The sequence below is a fragment of the Heterocephalus glaber genome, unplaced genomic scaffold (assembly GCF_053883595.1).
Source record: "Heterocephalus glaber isolate CG9 unplaced genomic scaffold, H.glaber_assembly_v1.0 deba00001564, whole genome shotgun sequence".
Lineage (NCBI taxonomy): Eukaryota > Metazoa > Chordata > Mammalia > Rodentia > Bathyergidae > Heterocephalus > Heterocephalus glaber.
Window position 1 is genome coordinate 23,424,100 of NW_028258351.1, and position 23,354 is coordinate 23,447,453.

Consider the following 23,354-nt stretch of genomic DNA (forward strand, 5'->3'; position numbering starts at 1 on the left):
GTACAGTCACAGCAACCACCCCATGCTCAGTACCGAAATCTGTATTAGTTAGGGTTCTCTAAAGGAACAGTCAGTAGGAGGTATATGCATAATTATGAAAGGTGATTTATCAGTTAGGTTTACAGGATCAGAGGCAGGATAGTTCACAGTGGCCGTTTGTTAGGATCAGAGCTGGCAGAGTCTACAATGGTCTGTGCACTGGAGAGTTCAAAGATCCAATAGATGCTCACTCAACCCTAGAAGACGGAAGCTGCGGAACAAAAGGAATCAAGGATCTAGGACCAGTCCAGAGTCAAAGGCCTGGAAGCTCACTAGAAGGTTGCTGGGGTGTGTGTGTTCGAAGACTGAAGAAACTGGATACCAATATCCAAACGTGATGGTGAAAACTGGAGCTCTTTGAAAAATGGGAACACTTCCTTCTTTCCCTTTTTATTCTGTTCAGGCTACAAGCCTATTGCTTGGTACCACCTACAACTGCGGTTGTCCTCTTCCCTCAGTTTGCTGGCTTACATATCGGCTGCTTTCAGACACACCAAAAAGTCTTCTTTATGAAACTGTTAGGCATTTCTTTATCCATTCAAGTTGACATATTGAGATTAATGGTCACTTTGGATAAACAACTTAAGAGCCGTTTAGGACTTTTAAAGCCTTCAGATTTGCCCTGAAAACTTTTAGTAACCAAACAATGACCTCATAGTAGTCAATTACAATTAGAATGCTCCTTGTGCCTTTGTTTGGAGTCCATAGGAATTTACTAGGAGCTGTTAAGCCTTTTGTGTCAAAGTAGTACCTATTTAGTAACCAATAGAGCAGTAGTAGAATCCTTGGTATTTCAAATTAAAAGAAACATTTTCTTCCCAAGGGAATGGCTGTGAATCATGTGCTAGAGGTCAGGAATGCTGACCTCTTTCCTTGGCAGCAGAGACTCTTAAGGCCCAAGCCTACCAGATGGGAGAATGTTTAATATTTAGGAAGCCTGACTGTTAGTGATGTTATACTATCTTTGTTTAGAATTTGCCCATTGTGTGTGTCTAGACATAATTCATAATGAAGCATTACCAATATAATAATTGATAATAAAGCTGGTTAAAATGAGTGAGCAGCTGACTTGTATAGTAATGTCTTTATTTCTCACAGTGTGTCTATGAGAAAGGTAATATTAATCCCACTTGGCAGGTATGGGACCAAGACAGAGCTGAAGTTATTTGTGTAAGGAGTATGTAGGTAGTACCTATCAGAGTTCAGTTTCTGAAGTAGATAAACTAGCTCTCCTATGCTATATTGCTTTTTTGGTTTCTGAGTACCACTGGATGCTGAATTTGGATAGAATAGGGATTTTTGTTTTTTATGAGGTAGTAGAACAAACAAATCTATAAAGCAAGTCCCAGTTTTCTTTTCTGGAGAATTCAATAACTATTTTTCAGTTAGGCTTTAATAAAACTAATGTGTAGTAGTTACCACTTTTTTGTACCTACTATTTGCCAGCTATTGCATATTTAAAGTATGTTCTTACCACAGTACTGCTAACAATTAAGGAACCATTTTTATCATAATTTAATAGATGTATAGATCACTAGACTATAGAAATAATTTTTATGTTTTTAATGGCAATCATTTAGCATCTAGCATCCAGCAAAAGCATTTTTCTTCCCTATTCCTACCCTTTAGCTTTCTACTTTCACATGCCTTTTTAATATTGGTAGGTTGCTAAACAAAATTCATTGTAGATGGATCAGCTACCTTAATTGTCTTTTTGTCTCCACTACCAGGCACAATAGCTTGTGTGTAATTGTGATATTGCTGTACCTGTGTTACTGTAAAGTATTACATTGGGATTCCCCCAAAGTCCATTTTACATATAAAAGTGTTAAAATTAAAATGTGCCAAAAGTTAGTTGTTTTCTAATATTTACTGGATAAACTTAGAAAAACTCTCTTGCCAAAATGTTTAGTTGCTTGGATGAAAGACAGTGTCTTATTGATTTGAGTTCAAAGTTCTGAGTTAGATTTTATGAATTTTCTGGTAATTTTTCACTCTTATGTATATCATATCAAAGGCTGGCAAAGAGGATAGTGCAATATAATATTAGCTGGCAATAGCTTATTTTCTGCATGGATACATGGAATGCTTGATAAGTCCATGTCTAGGACAGAATGATAAAATTGCCCGTATCTCATAATTCCGAGTCTACCATCTTTCCTTTTTTTTTTTTCCTTTCTCTTACTTTCTTGATCACTCATTTTAAAATTTTTATTTATTTTTTGGTGGTACTGGGGGTTGAATCTACGACCTTACACTGAACTACATTTCTAGCCCTTTTTAAAGTTTTTAATTTTGAGACAGGGTCTTGGTAAGTCACTAAATTTTCTGGGCTGGGTTTGAACATGGGATTCTCTTGCCTCAGCTTCTCAGAGTGTTGGGATTACAGATTGTGCCACTAAACCTGGCTTTCTCTCTTTTTCTTCAGAGTTTATGAAACGAGGTAGGTTCCTCAAAAATTCTTTTCTGTCACTTATTTTCTCTCTTTTTTTTTTTTGATACTGGGGATCAAACTGGGGTCCTTCCACTTGTGCAGCAGGCAGCGAAACCACTGAGCTAAATCCCCAGTCCTTATTTTCTCATTTTTGAAGTTGAGCATAAAATTACATGATGGAATTATGTATTACTCATTTGATTATTAGCAATTAAAGGTGACTAAAAAAGTTATTCTGGGTAGTCTTTCTGCTTTGGGAATTATGTCTTTCTTTTAACTTCAGTAATTTGTGAGTCTGAGTTGCTCAGAATTAGCTCAGAGGACATTCCTTCTCCTCAACAAGTGTGGATCTGCTCGGTCCAATCCTTGATCTTCAGAATCGTGGTTCTTAATATCCTTGAGGATCTCATATTTGGCAGTGCTCTTTTTCATGAGAACTTTGAGGAAGACCTTTTATACAGATGATGAGGAAACTTATTTGAATAGTGCTGGATGTTCTTTTTAGGCAGAGCTTGGACACCAGAATTTTGAGGGTGGTCCCAGGAGGTCACTCTTCTTATCCCTTGAAGTGGCTGGATGGGGCCTGGGGCTGCTGAACCCAGGCCAGCCTCTGGGCCAGGTGTAATTCTAATTTTTCCAAGGAATTGAACAAATGTTCTTTTTTTTCTGTAGGCCATGACTGAAAAAAAGTTAGGCAGTGTTGCCTTAAAGGGTAGAGCAGTGCTTGGGAAGTGTGATGAGGATAGATTTTATTTTCCTTATTAATCAAATTCTGAGTTGCAAACAACAGAAACAGATGGCAAAATTTATTCATACTACCTGTTATTTAACCAGCTAGAGTTGAGTTGTCTGGTGCTGTGGATATCAAATTTGTTCTCAGATCAATAAACACTTGAATGTTTTCTGTATTAGGCAGTAGGTTTTAGGTTTTAGTCTACAAAGAATCTTCTCGCAGGAAACTCCTTTCATATAAATAATTTAAGATGTTTGATTGTGCCTGATTTCTCTCCTGTTGTATTTCAGAGGAGGCTTTGTTTATTTTTACTGACTGGTTATTGATTACATGACAGTTCCACCAATGGAATATTGTCACAAATTTATAATCCTTTTGGATCAGTTGTTTTAAATTCTGTTCTACAAATATTGCAATCTCTGTTGTCATCTAAAAATCTTCACAGGCTATTTATAGTATAATTTCCTTATTTCCCAGTGAAAGTAGTTTCAGGCTTTTGAAAAAAACTATACTAATATCCTATTTGTAATTTTTGTAATTTAAAGTATCTGACGTTGGGGTTGGAGGGGCAACTCAGTAGTAGAGTTGGTGCTTCAATTCTGAGCACCAAACAAACAAATAAACAACAGCCTGAATATATGGTGGCAGGATCTGATCAAGTTTGATCATTTGGGCCCTTGAGAAAGAAGAGAAAGTAAAACAGAAGAGGCAGCACTGGTAGGGTGAGATTTTAGTGTTCAGATAAAGACAATTGGAGGTGAGGAGATCCTGGGAGTGGGAGTGGAGAGGGGAGAAGCTCTTGCCTACAGATAGGCAGAAACAGCCTCTACTGCATATTATAAAAATCACCTCAGTCCAGGGACTTAGCTCAGTGGGGCCGTGCCTGACTTACAAGTGCAAGGTCCTGAGTTGGATCCCTGGTACGGGGGTGGGCGTGGAGGTGGGGTGGGGGATTCTTTCTTTGCTTGACTTTTTGGGGCTTTTTTCCTCAAGACCACTTTCTGAATTCATCTTAGTGTAATCATCATTTGGAGAGTTGGGGTGTACACATGAGAGTAGGCAGTGTAACTTGATCTTACTCCAAACTCCTTGACACTAGTTTTAGGATTGAGTTATGCTTGCTTAGAGAGACACTTTGAAGTTTTATGGAGTTTTTTTTTTTTTTTTTTTTGGTACCGGGGATCGAACTCGGGTCCTCGCGCTTGTGCAGCAGGCATTGAAACCACTGAACTAAATCCCCGACTTAGGGAGTTTTTAATTATTTTCTTTTAGTGTATGATCAGACTTTTTTTTTTTTGGTATCGGGGATTGAACTCAGGACCTTACGATTTCGAGGCAGGCGGTGGCACCACTTAGCTAACTCCCCAGCCCATGATCAGACTTTCTGAGACAATTACAGTTGTTTTTGAAGCATACAGTATGCTTAAAAATCTAATTTATGTAAGTCATTTTTTGTCCAAGTTTGTGAAGCCATCTTCCTGCCTCAGCCTGCCAAGTGTGGTGATTGCAGGTGTGTGCCACCACACCCAACTTCTTTGTATTTTTAGTACAAATATTTCTTTTCAAGAAAAACAGTTTAAGTCTAAATTTTAGTAATATATTTTATTATTTGCCCACGGAATTTACCTGCTGTCCCCAGAATTGGGTTTTGAAGAAACACCAGTGTTGTGTTTTTCTTTGGATAATTTAAACAGTGATTATTTGTTCTGTCTTTTCTCTGCGTATGATCTTATTGGTTTCTTTTTCACATGGAGATCATGAATGATGTACTAGATGGTTTCAGACGTATACCTTACGACAGTTGATGCTCAGCTTTTGATTTGGGGATTTGTTGGGTTTGAACTCATTCAAATTTAGGATTGCAAAGATCTTTAACTTAATATTTTCTTTTTTTTTTGGTACTGGGGATTGAACTCAGGACCTTGCACTTGCGAGGCAGACGTGGTGCCTCTGAGCCAAATCATGGCCCTAACAATATTTTCTGCACATACTTTGCCATAGAAATTAACACTCATAGGTTCCAGGTGTTGCCTGGTTCTGGGATTCTGAGGTCTCCTTCTCAGTGGTGTTTTCTAGGTTCTTTATTTCCTGAACAACGAATTGGTCAAGACAGATGAAAAAGGTACAGTGGTGATGTTTTACATTTATTTAAGGTAGGAAAAGAAATACGGTCTGCAGAGTAAATGGGGGACAGTTAAAAGTAAGAAAGGAAGTATACTCTACAGGATGAGAGCAGACCACTGTGTGAGAGAGAGCAGAGTGGCTAAGAGTTCTATTGTGGTGGTCTTCTGTATCCTCCATTCCTTAGGCTGACATCATTGCTAGGCCATCCTATCAAAAACCTGCTTTCATTCTTGCTAGAGGAATTGAAGGTAGTATTCTCTGATTGGTCCCAGATTCAAGGTTTTGGGAACTTTTTCTGTGTGCTTCCTGGATCTGTTATTAACAGGTCACACACACTCTTCCTCAGTTTGTCATATCCTAATCTCTTGCCACATAGGGATTGGGATCTGGTATCAGGGCAGTACCATTCAGCCCACTCCAGTCTGCCCTCTGGTTTCCAAATACTGTATTCATTTGATCCTACTTACAAAATGCATTCACACTATCTTACCCTCCCAAAAGTTTTACATTATTATACTGTAACCTCGGATCAAAATTTTACCTAAATATCATCAGCTCAGAAGATCCCAATCTTAATCAAAATCATTTCTGTTCAGTAGGGATGACTCAGTATTGCTGGGCATGGTGGTGCATGCCTGTAATCCCAGCACTTGGGAGGCGGAGGCAGGAGGATCCTTGTGAGTTTGAGGCCAGTTCAAGGTCATCTGGAACCACACAACAAGACCCTGTCTCAAGAAAAGAAGAAGAAAAAAGACTCAGAGTTTTATCCATTCAGAAATAATAATCTCCTTCCATTTTTGGACCTAAAAAATAGAAGACAAGCTACAGTACTTGCTTCCAAAACAATGGTGGAACAAGTGTTAAATAACAGACATTCTCATTAAAAACAGGAGAAAATTGAAGGAATGAGTTGTTAGTCGCAAGCAGTATCAGAATACAGTAAAACAAATTTGGTTAGGGTTCCAGGTCTGGGAATAAGCTTCTGCCTTAAAATATTAAAGACTAATTTCCAATGAGTAAGAGGGAATAATTATTAAAATTATTTTTTTGATATATTGGTGAACTGTTATCAGAAATTCTGTCAATTTACTTTTCTATGACCAATTTATTATATTATTGATTCTTCTAGTCATTCTGGTCAGTGTGGTACCTGTATCCATTTCTGTATCTAATATAAAAACCCCAGCTGTTGCCAACATCACATAAGCAAAAGTTTTAAAATGTTTTTGGTGTTAATATCTTTTCATGTATTTTTTCTAGTTTATATGTTCATATCCTTGTCAAGTCTTTTGTTCCTTGATTTGTGTGATGGCTTTGTATATTAGGAGTTATTGATTTTGTATTGTAAGGATTTCCCATGTTTTAAGTTTTTAAACTTTTTCTGGTAATATGTACTTTGTTTTTTAATACAGCGAAATCTGCCATTTTTCAGAGTACCATTTACAGATGTAGTTTGAATGTCCCTTACTGCTGGCAGATAAAAATGATTTAAAATACATGTTTGACATCTGAAAGGGTAGACTTTGTAGAAAATTCATACCGTACTATCCTTATTTCTGAAAATGAGTGTGTATAGTGATCTTGGGCATTTACATTGTCCTGGAGAAAGGCCCATTCCTGATAGCTGACCTGGAAATCATGACATAGAGCTTTGTGCTCTTATCCTTACCGTCCCCTCCAAGCATCTTCTGAATCCGAGGTGGAAAAAAGGATTGCAAAGGTTTTGTTATTTTTTAAAGTAGGTTGAAAATAAAAATAATAAATTTTGAAGAGTGAGTGCAGGTAAAGGTGTTATTAATGTGAACATGAAGCCAAGATATGCTGTAAATCTTTAAGCTCAAATTCTGTTAGAGTACCTGTATAAATTCTAAAGAAATATTTCTATGAGATGTATTGATAAAGAAATGTGGTTCATGAGTTAAAAAGTGCCATTGTCATGGCATGGTGGTGTAGGCCTATAATCCCAGCCTGGGAAGGCTGAGGTAGGACGATCGTCATGAGTTTGAAACCAGCCTGGACTACATAGTGAGTTCAAGGCCAGCCTGAGCTACATAGCAAACCCTGTCTCAAAAACAAACCGAACCAAAAAAGAAAGAAGGAAAACAGTGGCATGGCCTATTTAAATTACAAAGAAAACACATCTGCATTTGTTATAAAAAAAAGTCTTTAGTAAGAATTAAACTGATTTTGGAGTAATTGGATTAGTAAGTATGTATAATTAAAAGTGTTATATATTATATAGATGTGTATCTATAAAATTTACATATTTTAATATCTTCATTTTCTGGCTCTTCTATACTAAACATGTTCTACTTTTGTAATAAAAATGTTGATACCTCCTCCTGCACACCCAAAAGAAACTGCTTCAAGAATGTAATTATTTGGAATATCTATGTTGTTAACTTGAAGTTGACTGATTTAGCCCATTATGGTTGCAGAATGCTTCAGATACTAAAATGAATGTTAAGTTAAACTTGAGGCAAAATAGTTTATTTTGTTACTGGGGATTGAACTCAGGATCTTGCGCTTGTGAGGCAGGCGGCAGCACCACTGAGGTAAATCCCTGACTCCACAAAATAGTTTTTATTAAACTAAAGACATTAAATTATAACACTGGAGATATAACATTTTATAATTTTTTGATAGATCTGCTGAAGTAAATGATTCTTACAGTGACTGGTATTTTCCTTTGCAAAAGTGTTAATACCTTCGAACAAAAAAAAAAACCTTCGAACAATGTAAACTTGAAGCACTGAACATGATTATCTGATAGACTGTAGTGTAATGAGTGATTTCAGGTTAGTAACAAATAGATAATTGTCATTTATTCTCTTAATTTTTAGAAATTCATTATTGCCTTTCAAAATACTGTCCTATTTTGACTTACTTGTTTAAGCAACTTTTTCTGCCTTTTAGTATGAATTTCTTATGCTGTCAGAAAAGTACTTGTTTTATAGTACTTGGAACTTTTACTTCTTATTTGTTATTTCTCAGGTAAACGCAAAGCACTGAAGTTGAATTTTGCAAACCCACCTGTCAAATCTACAGCAAGGTTTACTCTGAATCCCAATACTACAGGAGTCCAAAACCCACACATGTGAGTATTCTTCTTAATCAAATAAAAGACTCAACTCAAGCAGAGAATTTTTCCAAGCTGAGGGATTGGTATTTCCATTATCTTATGAACTTAAATAGGAAGTTACTGATTGTGTAGTCTTCAGTTGGTGAATGCAGTTTCCTCTTTTAAGAGTTAACTTGGGAAAAAAGAGCCAAAGATCCAAGTGCATGTATATATTTTTGATACCTCTTACTAAACTCTGAGATTATTGTTTATCCTTTTTATTCTGGCTTTTCAGTTCAATTGCAAGTTGTATTTAGGAAATTTAAGTGTCTTCTACCTGTGTAAATCCTTACCACTTGCTTATCAACACAATAGATTTACTTTTTTCCTTCCTTCCTTTTTTTGGTGAGGAAAGTGAGCCAAATTGTTTATTTGCTCATTTTTTGCATTTGAAGTACTCTTTGACATCCTTGGCCTGATATTTTTTGTCATAGGCCTTCACCACTACACAGCTGCAACCACCCACTTCATGGAGTTTTCCTTCTCAGTCAGTTTTACAGAGGCCCTCCCATTTTTCCAATTTCTTATTGCCATCAACCTTAATTAGGTTCATTTGCTCAGCCCAAAGGGCCTTCAATAATTTGATATATGTACCTAGGCTCATCATAATTGGATGTAAGCACACAAAGATGGGCTTACATCTCTAAATCCAAATGCTCCTGCAACAAATACCAGCTTAATATTCTGTTAGTTTATTGCAATGCTTGATTTGCTAACTGATGAAGCTCTCCATCTACCCTCCTGTCAATGTGAAACTGACTGGCCTCGTAGTACACAGGTTTGTCAAACTGTTAAGTTTCATCCATGAAAGGAGTGAGAGGATATCCAACAATTTAAGTCACCAATCTCTTTCTCAGTAAGCTAAATTCCTGTAAGATTTCCATGTCCTAATAAGTTGAAAGAATTGTGTACATGTTAGTATACATAGATGTCAGTGATTATTTTTAATTTATTCATTGAATATTTTAAATTAAAAATAGAAATATTGTATCTCACTGAAAATATTAGAAATATGTTAATTAATTAAATTTCTTTTGGTACTGGGGATCAAACTCGGGACCTTCCACTTGCGAGGCAGGCAGTGGCACCACTGAGCTAAATCCCCGGCCCAGAAGATACTATTTTCAATTAACAGGGCCAGGGATTTAGCTCAGTGGTGCCGCTGCCTGCCCCGCAATGCAAGGACCCGAGTTTGATCCCCAGTACCAGAAAAAAGAAAGAAAAAAAATAGTATCTTCAGAAAAATATTTTACATAAACTTTCATTGAATCTAAGTAGTTCAATGCAATAATAATAATTCTATTAATAATTCTACAATAATAATAATGATAAAAAAATAATAATAATCTACAAGTAGTCCTGGCACTAAGACCCATAAAGCAAATGGTAAAATGTTTGATTAAAAAGCTGGTACTTGATCCCCTGTACCAAAAAAAAAAGCTAGTACAGCATACATCATTTTATGTTTTAAAATAATTTCCCAACATTTTGATTCAAACTTCATTAGATCTCAAATATATTTAGTCTTCCTAGAGAGGCATGCATTATATTTGTCTCCACAAACAAGTTGGTAGAAGGTACAGTGTCTTTTGGTAAAGATACTTTGAATAATTTGTTGTTTTAAAAATAGCTATCTCTAGAAGGGAGGAGTGTGTATGTGTATGAATATTCTCATGGTTTTTTTGTGTAACTCTAGAGAGAATGAAAGACATATTAAATGAAAACTTCAGTAGAAGTTTGATTAGGAATGCTATCAATTTTTCTTTTTTGTTTTTTTTTTGGTATCAGGGATCGAACTCTGTATCAATTTTATTAGACTGATAATTCATAATTAGATTTCTTATCAGAGCTCAAATGGAGTCCCAGCCTTTTTAGTTTCTTTGAAAAGTCAGTAGCGAGCTATATTGAGCAAGAAAACGTAGTGCTTCTTAATTAACCAGAGCTCTAACAGCAAGAAAGTATTCTTAAAAGAACCTCCCTATTCATTTTCTAGAATTTCTAGTAAAAGCTAGTATAAAACTAATTCTTAAACATAGTCCATCTGTATTACCTTGGCTATTAGCTGAACTACATATCTGAAGTCTAAGAAAGAAAAGATACAAATAGTAATTATGAAACTTAATGGATCTCTCTACTTTTAATCCCCTTTGAACAGGAGACTTAAATTTAGAACTAGAAAGACATTTATATATTTATATTCTTTTCTTGTGGTTTGTTTTTTTTTTTTGGTACAGGGATCAAACTTGGGACCTGGCACTTGCGAGGCAGGTGCCGGAACCACTGAGCTATATTTTTTCTTGGTAGTTTATCACTTATGGGGAGTCATGGACAAAATCTCTTTATTTTTGTTTTTTTAACAAGTAGACACAGGATTAAAAAAACAAAATTTGAGTTGGGTGGATTTTTTTGTTTTTTAAATAGTGCTTTATAATAATCATGAGCTATGTTTTTAATTCTGTGTCTTAGCAATTGTTAAAAGCTTGGGAGGACAGAATAATAGGTATTTTTATCTTATGATAGACTCTTTAGAACTTGATTATGATACATAAAAATTTTAGACTCAGACTTTGTGGAATTTTATTATTATACAATGCTATTGATCTGAGTGAGAACTGGGCAACTACTGGCATTGATACCAGTTAAGATAATTATTCTATAACAGAGGAGGGTATATCTTTACTTTCCCATCCCCATCCATAAGTAATTCTTTTGTCCTCTTTCTCTGAATTGTTTACCATCAGCTAGTAAAAAGCATTTCTGGTCCCTGTTTTGGATAAGTTCTTTGCAATTATAATTTATAACTTGCAGTTTGTGGGAGCTATGAAGTAACATTAAATAAAATATCTTTTGCCGTTTATGTTTTTTTTCCTAAGATTTCCAATTATTTTATTTTATTTTATTTTATATATATATCTTTTTGGTACCGGGGATTGAACTCAGGATCTTGCGCTTCCAAGGCAGGCACCGGAACCACTGAGCTAAATCCCTGGCCCTTATTTTATTTTATTTTGCCAATAATTTTTGTTGTGAGTATAAATGTAAAACTTGTTCATGAATTTAAGAAAAGAAAGAGTGAAGTTATGTTTAGGAACTAATTTCAAATTCACTTGGTGTTTGAGTCTTCTGGATGCAGTGGCCTTTGGAAGATAAAAACAAAACTTACAAGGCAGCATCTTTAGTTTGTGAGACCAAAAGTTTAAATGAAATTTCTAAGAAGTAAGGCTTGTCTGGATATGGTGGCACATGCCTGAAATCCCAGCACTGAGGAGGCTGAGGCAGGAGAATCACTGCCATTTTGAGGCCAGCCTGAGTTACGCAGTGAGTTCAAGGCCAGCCTGGACTACATAGTGAAAACCTGTCTCAAAAAAAACAAAAACAAAACAAAAAAATGCACACACACAAAACCCACAAAGAAATAAGGCATAAGGTACATAGATTGAATGTCAAATGAAAGTTTAAAGGGCATAAGATCATTTTTGAAAAAAATACTTCGTAAGAAGTTTCACAGAGGAGCAAGATCTGAGTTGGATTTTCAGTGATAGGGAAGGATATGGTGAGAGAAGGGAGAATGGCATTCTGGTGAGTTTTGGGAACCTTTATAAATCTTAATTGTAGCAGAGATGTTACAGATGACCTATTTTTGTCTGTCATTGCAAGTTTTTAGCATTGTTTCTTTATAATTGATGTTCTAGAATTATGTGAAGATATGACTAGGTGTGGGACATCTTTCTTTTTACCAAACTCTTTTAGTTTGAAAATTCATACATGTCTGCCTCTGAGAAAATTTCTGCAGCTTTACTTTTGATGTGTTCCTTCATGTTTTTCCTATCTTTTCCTTCCTTAAACTTGAGTTATTTGGATGATGGATTATCTAAATTCTCTGTTTTTGACTTCTTGTTTTGTTTCTGACTTTTTAATATTTTTCTAGCTTTTTATTTTCTTGCTGTATAGTCTTTTATATTTTGATCCCTTGATGAAATATTCTGTTTTGGAAATCTGGGGTTTTTTTGTTTGTTTGTTTAAAAGTGATTCCATCATTTCATGATTTATTATAAATTTATTTCCAAAATGATAATTAGGATATGCAAAAATCTTAAAATTTTTTTATCATTACATGTTTGCAGTGTATAATAATTACATTCATCATGGAGAATTGGTACATGTATGTAACACATCTCAATTCTTTTATTCTTCTTCCCCTCTGCCCTCATTTAAAAATTTTTTTCTTTTGCCAGCATTGGATTTATTTATGTCTTTACCAAGTTAATTATCATAAACACAGGTTAATAGCTAACAGGCTTAAAACCATAAAACACATGAAACAATTATACTAAATCAAGGTATACTTTTAGATGCATTGGTCATGCTGGACAACAATAACTTTTTTCTGTCGTTTTTTTCCCTGTTGTCTTATTTATATATTTGCTTTCTCATGTGAGAAATCATTTTACATTTAAGATTATGTGTCTGATTTGCTTTACTTAACATTATGGTCTCAAAGTCCACCCATTTTTCCTGTAAGTGACTCAAGTTTCTCTTATGGCAAAATAATACTTCATTGTGCATAAGTACCACATATTCTTTATCCATTCATCTGTTGATGGATATATAGACTGCTTCTAAGTTTTAGCTATTATGAATTGTGCTGCTATAAACATGGGTATGCATGTATCATGTATGCCTTTAACTCTTTTGGGAAGACACCTAGAAAGTGAATACCTGGGTCAAATGGAACTCTAGTTCTAGTTTTTTTGAGGAATCCCTATACAGACCTCCACAGTGGTTTTACCAGTTTACACTCTTATCAGCAATGGAGAAGGGTTCCTTTTCCCCCACAGCCTCACCAGCATTTGTTATTGGTTGATTTCTTGATGATAGCTGTTCTTTCTGGAGTGAGATAGAATCTCAGTTTTGTTTTAATTTGCATTTCTCAAATGACTAGTGATGTTGAACATTTTTTCATGTATTTAGTGGCCATTTGCACTTACTTCTTCATCTGAGAAATGTCATTTCATTTTAGATGTCCAATTTTTGATTTGGTCTTTAAATTTGGGTGGTCTAATTTTTTTGATTTCTTGATATATTCTAGATATTTTCTTGATATATTCTTTTGTCTGAGGAATAGCTGGCAAAATTTTTTGCTTCACTCTACAGTTTGTCTCTTTGTTTTGTTGTTTCCTTTGCAGAAGCTCTTTAATTTGATAGACTCTTGGTATTATTTGTTGACTCTTGGAGTTGTGTTCAAAAAGTCCTTGTCTAGACCTGTGTCTTCAAGAGTTGTACCTGTTTTATATTCCAGTGATTGTTTCTGTTTTAACATTTAGATATTTGATCCATTTTGATTTTAGTTTTGTATATGGTTAGATATATGGGGCTACACTCAATCTTCTGCATGTGGATATTCACTTTAGCCAATGTTGTCTTTTAGGGTTTGAAACACTTCACTCCAGGTCCTCCTGGCCTTTAAGGTTTGTGTTGACAAGACTGCTATAATTCTAGTGGGTTTATTTTTATATATTATTCCTTGTTTTTCTCTAACAGCTTTTAAGATTTTGTCCCTGTGATGGATTTTTGAAACTTTGAAATAATGTATTGTGGGAAGGTTCTCTTTTGGTCGTGGCTATTTGGGATTCTGTACCACTTATCTGTTTATTTCTTTCTCTGCATTTGGGAAGTTTTCTGCCATTTCTGAACAGGTTTTTTAATACCATTTGTGTTGTCTTTTGATTTTTCACTTATTCTAGTTACTCTTAGATTAGTCTTTGCCTCCCCTTGAAGTGTTCAAATCCATTTTTCATGTTCTTTTATTGCTTTTAAGGTGTTTTCCAGTAGTTGGTCTCTGAAGGCAACATTGTCTTCTAGTTCTGAAATTCTGTCCTTACACTGGCCACTTCTGCTGCCCATACTTTCAGTGTTATTTTTAATCTGGATTTTATTGAAACCTTTTCATGGACTCTAATTTTTGCTAAACTGTCATTCATATTTTGTAGTTTTGTTTAGCTTAGCTAGCTTTTTGTTAGTGTTTTTGAAAAGTCCTTGATCATTTTGATTATTACTGTCATCATCTGTTTAATTATATCTTCTGTGGTCATACTGAATAAATACCTCTTTAATCTGTTTTTTAACCACCTCTGTTATCCATTTGTGTAATTTGGGTGTATGCCTTATGCTCTTCTCTTCAAAGGGCCTTGGATTGGCTTTGGTGGAGTTAGGAGTTTTGGGAGGCATTTTGATGCTTTGTCTTCCCATGTTTCTATTGTTTTTTGCTTTGTTTTGAGGTTTATGGACATTTATGATGTAAAGATTTTGTTGTTAGTATAGCAATCTCTCTAGTCAGTCACTTTTCAGTGAAGTGCTTTGAGTGTGGCTAACTATTAAACCTTTGTCTCAGCCCCAAGATTTGACTACCTTGGTTAATTTGGGAGGGGAAGATGCAGTATAATTGGCTCAACACTGAGTTCTCTGAGAATAATGTATTCTAGTATAGTGGTACCTTGGTTTATGAACTTAAGTTGTTTTATGGTTTTGGAGAAGATGGCTGTGGCTGTGTTTGTCACCCAATGTAGAGTTTGCAACTGGAAGCAAAATTTTGCTGAATGCTTTTGTGAACCAAATTGTTTGCAAACAGAATTGTTTGTGAACCAAAGTATTACTGTATTACTCAGATTACTGAATTACTCAGATTACCTAATCTGAGTGTTGGTTTACAAAGGCTTATTAATAGCAACAATTATGTGACCCTGTAATATCAAGCAAATCAGCTACAGTTGTATTGTCCAAGACCTTACATTACATTAACACACTGTAGGACCCAATTACCTACCATCCTTAACTTTAAAAAAAAAAATCCATAATTATTGTATAAATGTTAAGAAAACGCAGGTATTGGAGTTATAGCTGGTATGTTATAAATATGACAACTGTATTTCTCCTAACAGAAAAGAATTGAACAGTAATTTTATAGAGTTAACTATCTAAAGACTAATCAAGCTTTAAAGATATATAGGGGGTTGGAAATTGGAGAATGTAAAAGGAAAAATTTGAAACCTTAAACTATATGATATGAGAAGAACAAGGGAGAAGTAGTACAAAGGGTCCTATTGAGGAGAAGTATGTTTATAGAATTAGGTAAAGGTAAGAGAAAATACTGATGAGAAATAGAAGATAAAGAGGGACAAAAGAAAAAATTATGGGGATTAAAAATAAGAGAAAAAATTAAAAGAAAAGGAAAAGGAAAAAGAAGAAAAAAAGGTAAGAGGCAAAGAAAAAAGGACAAAGGAAAATTCCTCAAACCTTAATAAACTGGCTAAGAAGAAAAGAGGGAAGGAAATAAGTAAAAAGAAGTAAATAAAAACAAAGTGAAACAACAACAAAAAAAACCAGTGCATATACTCATGCACATGAAAAAGAAAGTAAGTTCTCTGTGATTTTGAATGTGTTGGAAGGCCCCAGAAACTGATGGACTGTAAAGGTGCAGCTAACTCAAGCCACACAGGATAGATTTGGGAAAGAAGGCCTCTTGTCTCTTTAGTCTTCCTCCGCGCAAAGGACACTGCAACCTGGCTGTGGATTTTGGAGTCAGACATGGAGCCGAGTGACCAGAATTCTGCTCCCAACCCACGGAAGGGCCACCAGCCCCCTTTTCTTTCTCTGTCATGTACTCCAAAGTTAGGGACCACAGCACAGCTGAAAGACGTGAGTGGAGACCAGTGAGTGAGAAGGCTTGTGAGAAAGATGTAGACACGTGTGGGATTTGAGCAACAGCATTTAACCCGCTGGAGAGTAGATCAAAATGGGAACCGAGCATCACACCCTGCAGCAAGCATCGGGACAAGATACAGAAGTGCCAGTGGGGGTGAAACAGAGAAGGCTGTACAAAAGCTGAGTGGAGCCAGCTGTGCACAGGTCCCTGCCTGAGGGTGCTATGGCAACCCACTGTAAGGAGGCTTGGAGAGGCCAGAGAGAGACATCCAGATCTGGCTGAAGACTGGCCCCAGCTCCCACAAGCTCATACTCATACCCAACACTAATCCTACTGCAGACTTGGCAAGGGTACACAGCATAGTTTTGGGACACTACCTACCATGGACACTACCAGAGAATTATGGACTCTGGAGGAATTTTATTTCTTATTTATTTTTCTTTCTTTCTTGGTTTTGTTTCCTTTTTCTATCGGGTATTTGTTTAGTTTTTTACCTTTATTTTTATCTTGTTCTACTCATCTTTCTTTCTTTCCTAAACTATCTCTCTTGAGTTTATGATATTTTCATGTGAGTGAAAATCGGCTGTCTTTCTGGTTCACTTTAATATTCATTTGCTTTATCTTTCATGCTTTCTCTCCTGCCCTTGTCTCATTTCCCAAACCTTGGGTGACCATCCATTATCCTCTAGCCTTGCCTCTACCACATGTCCCCTCATTTATCTCCCTGTTTTGCCTCCTATCTCTTAAATCCCCACCCTCTCAACCCCCAGAGTGAAATCACTCCACTAAGGGGAAACTCATTGCATACAAACACCTGCTTTATGTTGAATTGTGTTATATAACTGTAGATCCTGCTCCTGTGGTTAAAAATACCAAATTAATAGTTACCACTGTTAGTTTCTATGCTGTGTTTGATGCTATTCATGTTGCTAGTTGTGCTACTTTAAGCCAGAATGTCCTACCTGTTGTAATCAGTTGTTCTCCCTTATGCAGTAACACTGCGATTGTCTAGGGCCATAACCATCACTGTAGTCCAGTGCCAGAGGACTGGGTGCTGAGCCAAATAAATTGGGAAGGTAGGATCTTGGGACAGACAAAAAAACCAAGAAGACATACACCCAGAAGACATCTCTGAGAAATAGACATTTCCTATGGAAGCCTTGATAAAACTACTGCCATAAGAAATTTACAAGCATCAGCAAGGAAAACAAAATAAAATTAAAAAAAAATTGAAAATGACAAGATGCAGAAGCAAAATACTATCTCAGATCTCCAGCCCGCCTAAGACAAGTCCAGGAGACAGTGAGATAGAGGAAATCAGAAGTCACCCACTGGAATTCTCTAAAATGATAGAAGCAGAAATAAGAAAACAGATGCATGAGGTTATAGAGAAAATAATCTCTGAGGTTAAAAAAAAATGATGATCAAAATGAAAGACATGCTTAATGAATAGAGTAGACACAGATTAAAAAAAAAAAGAGGAGCTTGGGAAAATGATGGAAACCATCTTAAAAATGTCAAGGGACCATGAAAAATCAGTCCAACAATTGCAAGATGATGCAAAGAAGAACAATATAAGATTAGTTGGGGTCAATGAGAAAGTTAGAGATAGTGCAAATGCCATATAAAGCCTGTTCAAAGGAGTAATGGCAGAAATCTTCCTAAACATGGAAAAGGAATTTGACACAGAAATAAGTGAGGCATATGGAACTCCAATTAGCCATGACCAAAATAAATCTATACCAAGGCATATAATTATCAAAATCTCAGAAATTCAGCACAAGAACAGAATATTAAAAGCTATTAGAAGAAAGAAACAAATCATCTGTAAAAGAAAGCCCATCAGAATCACAGCAGATTTCTCAACGCAAACCCTTAAGTCAAGGAGAACTTGTAGTAAAGTATTTCAGGTGCTGAAAGAAAACTTGCAACTCAGATTGGTGTACCCGGCAAAACTATCTTTCACATTTGATGGAGAAATAAGAAACTTCTATGATAAAGAACAACTGAAGAAATTCATAACTTCTAAACTAGATATACAAAATGCCCTGAAGGATATTTTAGAAAGAAATAATGAAGATCACACTCCAGGAACACCAATAGAAAGAAGCTGCTAGGCTTCAGAGGGGAAAGATGGAACCAACAGTAGGAAGATAATATGACAAGGATAAGCCAATACATTTCAGTTATAACCATCAGTGTAAATGGTCTCAACTCACTACTCAAAAGAAACAGACTGGCAGAATGGATTAAGAAACAAGGTCCAAAATTTGCTGCATACAGTATTTTGAATGTGTTGTTTTCTTTAGGGATCTACAATTTTGGGACATTGAGCAAGTCAAGATGTGTCCCTGCTTATGCTAGTAAAGAAGGCAGTCAGATCTGTGCTGGGTGGAGGCACTAGCAAGCAGTAGCCTTAAGGTGAGGGCTCCAGTGATGGGACTTCAAATCTAGAGCAACTCAGACTGAGCCTGGCCTCTGGGATGTATGGGTAGGGCTTGTATTCTTTAGCTCAGACTCCTCAGGGTGTCGCTTTCTAACCCATTCTGACCATGGCTGTCTCCAGTGGCTGTCTTTCAGTCATTGTGGGAACATAACACTGGGAATCCTGAAGTGAAGCTGTTCCATGGCTTCTCTGAGTCTGGGGTTCAAACAATCAACCCATCACTGGAATGACATTTGATCAAGCACTCTTATGATGGGAGCTTGGACTGGAGTTATTCACTAGCAGTTGCTTGTTGAAGGACTCATGTGGGAGTAGAATCCTGTGCGCTCCCTGAGAAACACAGCACCCAGTAGTCTGTTCCATTTCTCCCTAAAGTCCTCTGGAGTCTTCAGCTTTCACTTTGTAGATTCTGTTTTCCTTTCCTGCAAGCCACAAGTTGGGAGGTGGATAGAAAGTACAGACTTTTCCTTCTCTTCTCCATGTTGTGTTCTGTCTCTTCAGTTTCTCTGTAGGTTTTAATTTTCCTGTCAGATTCTTCCTCGTTCGTTCCCAGGGATCCACTTCTCTCCTTTTTCTTCCCCGAGTTGTTATTTTCCGGTGTCTGGATTCCAAATCTTGGAGAGGCCAAATTGTTGTCACTTACCACTCTAGCATTTTCCTTCCCTTCCTCTCTTTCTCCTCCTTTTCCTTCCTGTTTTTTTTTTTTTATTTGAATCTTTGGAGGGTGAAAATAAATCTTTGAACAGGAAATTCTGGTTTTTAATTAGATTATAGTCACAAATATTTCTTATACATAGAGAAGATTAGTATTATAATAGAGACTCTTGTACATACCACATAGATTTAATAGATTTTTTTTTTTTTTTTGATACCAGAGATTGAACTTGGTTGCACTTGCAGGGCAGGCGGTGGAACCACTGAGCTAAATCCACAGCCCCAATTTAATAGATGTTAATGTTTTGCCTTTTGGCTTTTAAAATGGAAGATTAGGGCCAGGGATTTAGCTTAGTGGTTCCAGAGCCTGCCCTGCAAGCACAAGGTCCCAAGTTCGATCCCTGGTACCAAAAAAAAAAAAAAAAATTAAAATGGAAGATTAAGCTATATACCAAAGAGTACAAATGAAGAGCAAAGGAAAAATGCACAGCTATCATTTACATTTTCATCAGGTTTGGATTATACATGGCACTATGAGTCTTTTGATATACCCTGACTGTATTCTTATAAATGTGGCAGACTTGTGCTCAAATCATGTTCTATATAAGTTGGACAAACACAAGTAGTGTGTGGTTATATTCTGTTATCATCATTAGTGGTGGTTCTGTGCTTTCAGTGTATTGATTCCTTTAAAATGTATCCAGTACATTTGTTGTTCATAATGTATCAGATTTGTTAAGCAAAGAAATACTAGTTTAAAAGTTAAAACTAGAAGTGTTAGTGCAGAGCAGATATATTTTGGATTTAAGCATTTTGGAGCCACATTTTTTTTAAGAGGCTGTCTTTGTTGAGACAAGAAGATCACTAGGATCCCATTTATCTTTATTTATTACATTTGAACAAAGACTCAGTGTGCTGTAGAAAATGTAGGCATAATTAGAAATTTATCAGTTAATGACTAATATCATAAATACCATGATATGCCTACTCAGTAAAGCATTATCTTAAAAGGTAGTTAAAGTGTGTAAACTTTTCTGTCTTGGAGTTAATAGCAGGTAGAAATATAGAAGTCCTTGTTTCTGTCCCAGCATTGTCACTATGTCTGTGACCATGATTCTGTGACTTAACTCCGATCTTAATTCAAGTGTTGCTTTAGGATAGTGACTTTCACTGTTTTGTGTGGTGAATTAGAGAGGGAGAGAGAAAAAGAGGAAGTAGGAGAGAATGAGAGTGAAAGAATATTAAGCAGTCCAGTTTAAACTACTTTTTTCTCTTGAATAAATTTGATAGGCTAAAGAGATAAGGGAAGAACTGCTTTGTGAGGTGGGAGAGGGCTTTGTAGCATTGTCTTCCCACATTCTCCATAATATTGCCTAAGACATCTCTGATGAATTTTTGAGTGTGAAAACCATTAGTCTACATGACCTGGAAGGTTTTTTTCCCATCTCTGAAATTTCTTGAAGCAGTTGTGGTAATGTGAAAGTTCTATATTTCTGTAGTTGAGTACTTATACAAAGTAGCAGCAATGGTAGAAATATTTATAGGTATAAATTAGTAATTGATGTTTTAAGACCCCATATGTGTTGAACACGTGGAATACTTTTTTGGGAGGGAGAATTCATTTGGCCTTGCTGCTACAACCTTTTTTTAATTTTTTATTTTTTGATACCGGGGATCGAACTTGGGACCTTGTGCTTGCCAGACAGGCAGCAGCACCACTGAGCTAAATCCCTGGCCCCCCCTTTAAAAAATTATATATAGTATGCATCACATAAAATTTTACATGTTAGCCTTTTTTTTTTTTTTTTCCCCTTTGGTACCTGGGATCAAACTCTGGATCTTACACTTGCAAGGCAGGTGGCAGAACCACTGAGCTAAATCCCCAGCCCCAATGTTAGCCATTTTTTTTAGGATACAGTTCACTGTCATTAAGTAATATTGTTGTGCATTCATCACCATTACTCATTTCCACAACTTTTTATAGTCTCATATTGAAACTAGTCGTTCATTCCCTATTCTCCTAAATTCTTGCTAACTTCCATTCTCCTTTCTGTCTCTGCAGTTGACTAACCTGTGTATCTAATGTTAATGGAATCAACAATATTTGTTCTTTTGTGCCTAGGTTATTTCATTCTAAAAAGGGTCTTTAAGGTTCCACCATGTTGTAGTATGAATCAGAATTTTCTTTCTTTTTGAAAGGTGAATGATACTTTACTGTGTGTGGATACAGCATTTTGTTTAACATTCATTTGTTGATGGACATTGGGTAAGTTCTACCTTCTGGCTGCAGTGAGTAACACTGCTCTTTGGATATCTTTGAAAGTTTGCATTATACTTCTGCAAGTTACAGTTCAGTGGTATCAGTCTTGTTCTCAGCTGCATGTTCTACCTCAGCATGGTTATGAAACATTTTTATATGTCAGCAGCTTATTGGGGAAATGATGTTCAACAGAGTGGCTGTGGTAATCAGATTGTTGGAATTGATTCTCTGGCCTCCTATAGCTTGACTTTCAGAAATGTAGTTCTCTTCTAACTGGTTGTTTATTGCTAACGTAGAAGATGCTAATTCTGGAATAGTTATTTAAAGAAATTAATGAAAAGTGCAGTTAAGTTACATATCTACAAAAAATGAATTTAGTTTTGGTGTTACAATTCGTCTTTGTTCTTTGAATCAGAGACTTAGGTAAGACATTAAAAAATAGGGCCGGGGATTTAGCTCAGTGGTTTTGCTGCCTGCCTGGCAAGCGCAAGGACCCAAGTTCGATCCCCGGTACCCCCAAAAAAGAAAAAAAAGACCTTAAAAAATAGTTTTGGTTGTTTAATCTGTAGTCTTACAAATGCTTTCTGTCTCTCTCTTTTTTTTTTTTAGGTATTGGGGATCGAACTTGGGTCCTTGCGCTTGCGCAGCAGGTGGCAAAACCACTGAGCTAATCCCCGGCCCCAAATGCTTTCTCTTTAAGGATATATCTGGCGGATGTGGTGGCACACACTTGTAATCCCAGCACTTGGGAGGGTGAGGCAGGAGAATCACTCTCAGTTTGAGGCCAGCCTTGAGCACATAATGAGACCCTGTCTCAAAAAAATAAAAGATGTGTCTATATATTTTTTTGCTGCTGCTGAGTTATCTTAACCATTTTTAAGTAGGCAGTAAGGTTTTGAGTTCTAATTTAGTTCAAAATATTATGAAGGTCTTTACCTTTGTGTAATATAGGCATGTTTTTGGAAACTTTAATCTTTTATTAAGGAAATTTGCTATATAAGGGAAATTCATCTTTTCAGTGTTTTTATTGTTTATAACTGAGTCACAGTATGATATTCCTGCCCCTGAGCAACTTTGTTTTCCTCAGAGTTAATTATTGCCTCACTTAATGGTTTACTATGGATCTTCTCTCAGGATGATTCAGTGTATCAGTGGACTCTCTCAGTTTTCCTTTTTGCTTAAGAGTCAGCTCACTCTTCAGACCATTGCTCTCATCTGTAATGAGTGCATTTTGGGGTGGCTTCATAGTTTGTCAATGTCTGATTTTGAATTCATGATTCTGGCATTACATGTTTTCTTTTTATTTTGATTTTTCTTGTCTTTTGTTCAGTTTCCACTGTTGTTTTGGTGGCCTGTCCCTTCTAAATCTTCCTGACATAATTCTTTCTTAGCTTATTTTGGCCCTTGTGTGCTGGAAAGCATCTTTATCCGATTAACCCTCATAGATGAGTCATTAGGTGTAGGATTCTGGAGCAGAACTTTTTCTTCAGGATTTTGAGGGTGTTACTAGTGTTTCCTGCCTTCTAGGATTACTTTAAAATGTCAGATGTGATTGTGATTCCTGGACCTTGGAAATATGACCTACTCTTTTCTTTGTAGTTGATTGTGGGGATTTGTCTTTTGCCCAGTGTCTGAAATCTCACTTTATCTGCTTTGTTTTTGTTTTCTTTTTACCTCTCTATTCTGTTTCCTCTTGCTTCCTTTGTTCTTTCCTTGTATCTTGCCCTTAATGGATTCTTTCAGTTTAGAAACTATTGTTTTTCGTACTATTTATTTTCATATTATAATAAACGGTTTACATACTATTCTCATATTCATTTGTATTCCACTTTCTCTTAAAG

The 23,354-nt window shown here is 36.1% G+C and overlaps 1 protein-coding gene and 1 non-coding gene across 9 annotated transcripts in view; one reads left to right on the forward strand and one right to left on the reverse strand.

Annotated features, from left to right (window-relative positions):
* The window catches only part of Map2k4 (mitogen-activated protein kinase kinase 4), a 134,313-nt gene that overhangs the window by 27,525 nt on the left and 83,434 nt on the right, over nucleotides 1–23,354 (forward strand). For 7 of the 8 annotated variants that reach the window (XM_004857556.2, XM_087191845.1, XM_087191844.1 and 4 more), the window contains one exon: nucleotides 8,325–8,427. In XM_004857556.2, the coding sequence (XP_004857613.1) occupies nucleotides 8,325–8,427 (103 nt within the window). Of the gene's footprint in view, nucleotides 1–7,668; nucleotides 8,129–8,324; nucleotides 8,428–23,354 lie in introns of those variants that run through there. The other variant, XM_021238041.2, reaches the window with a different exon arrangement.
* LOC147823922 (small nucleolar RNA SNORD101) lies at nucleotides 9,230–9,298 on the reverse strand. Its single transcript, XR_015443318.1, has one exon. It is a non-coding gene; the product is annotated as a small nucleolar RNA SNORD101 (small nucleolar RNA).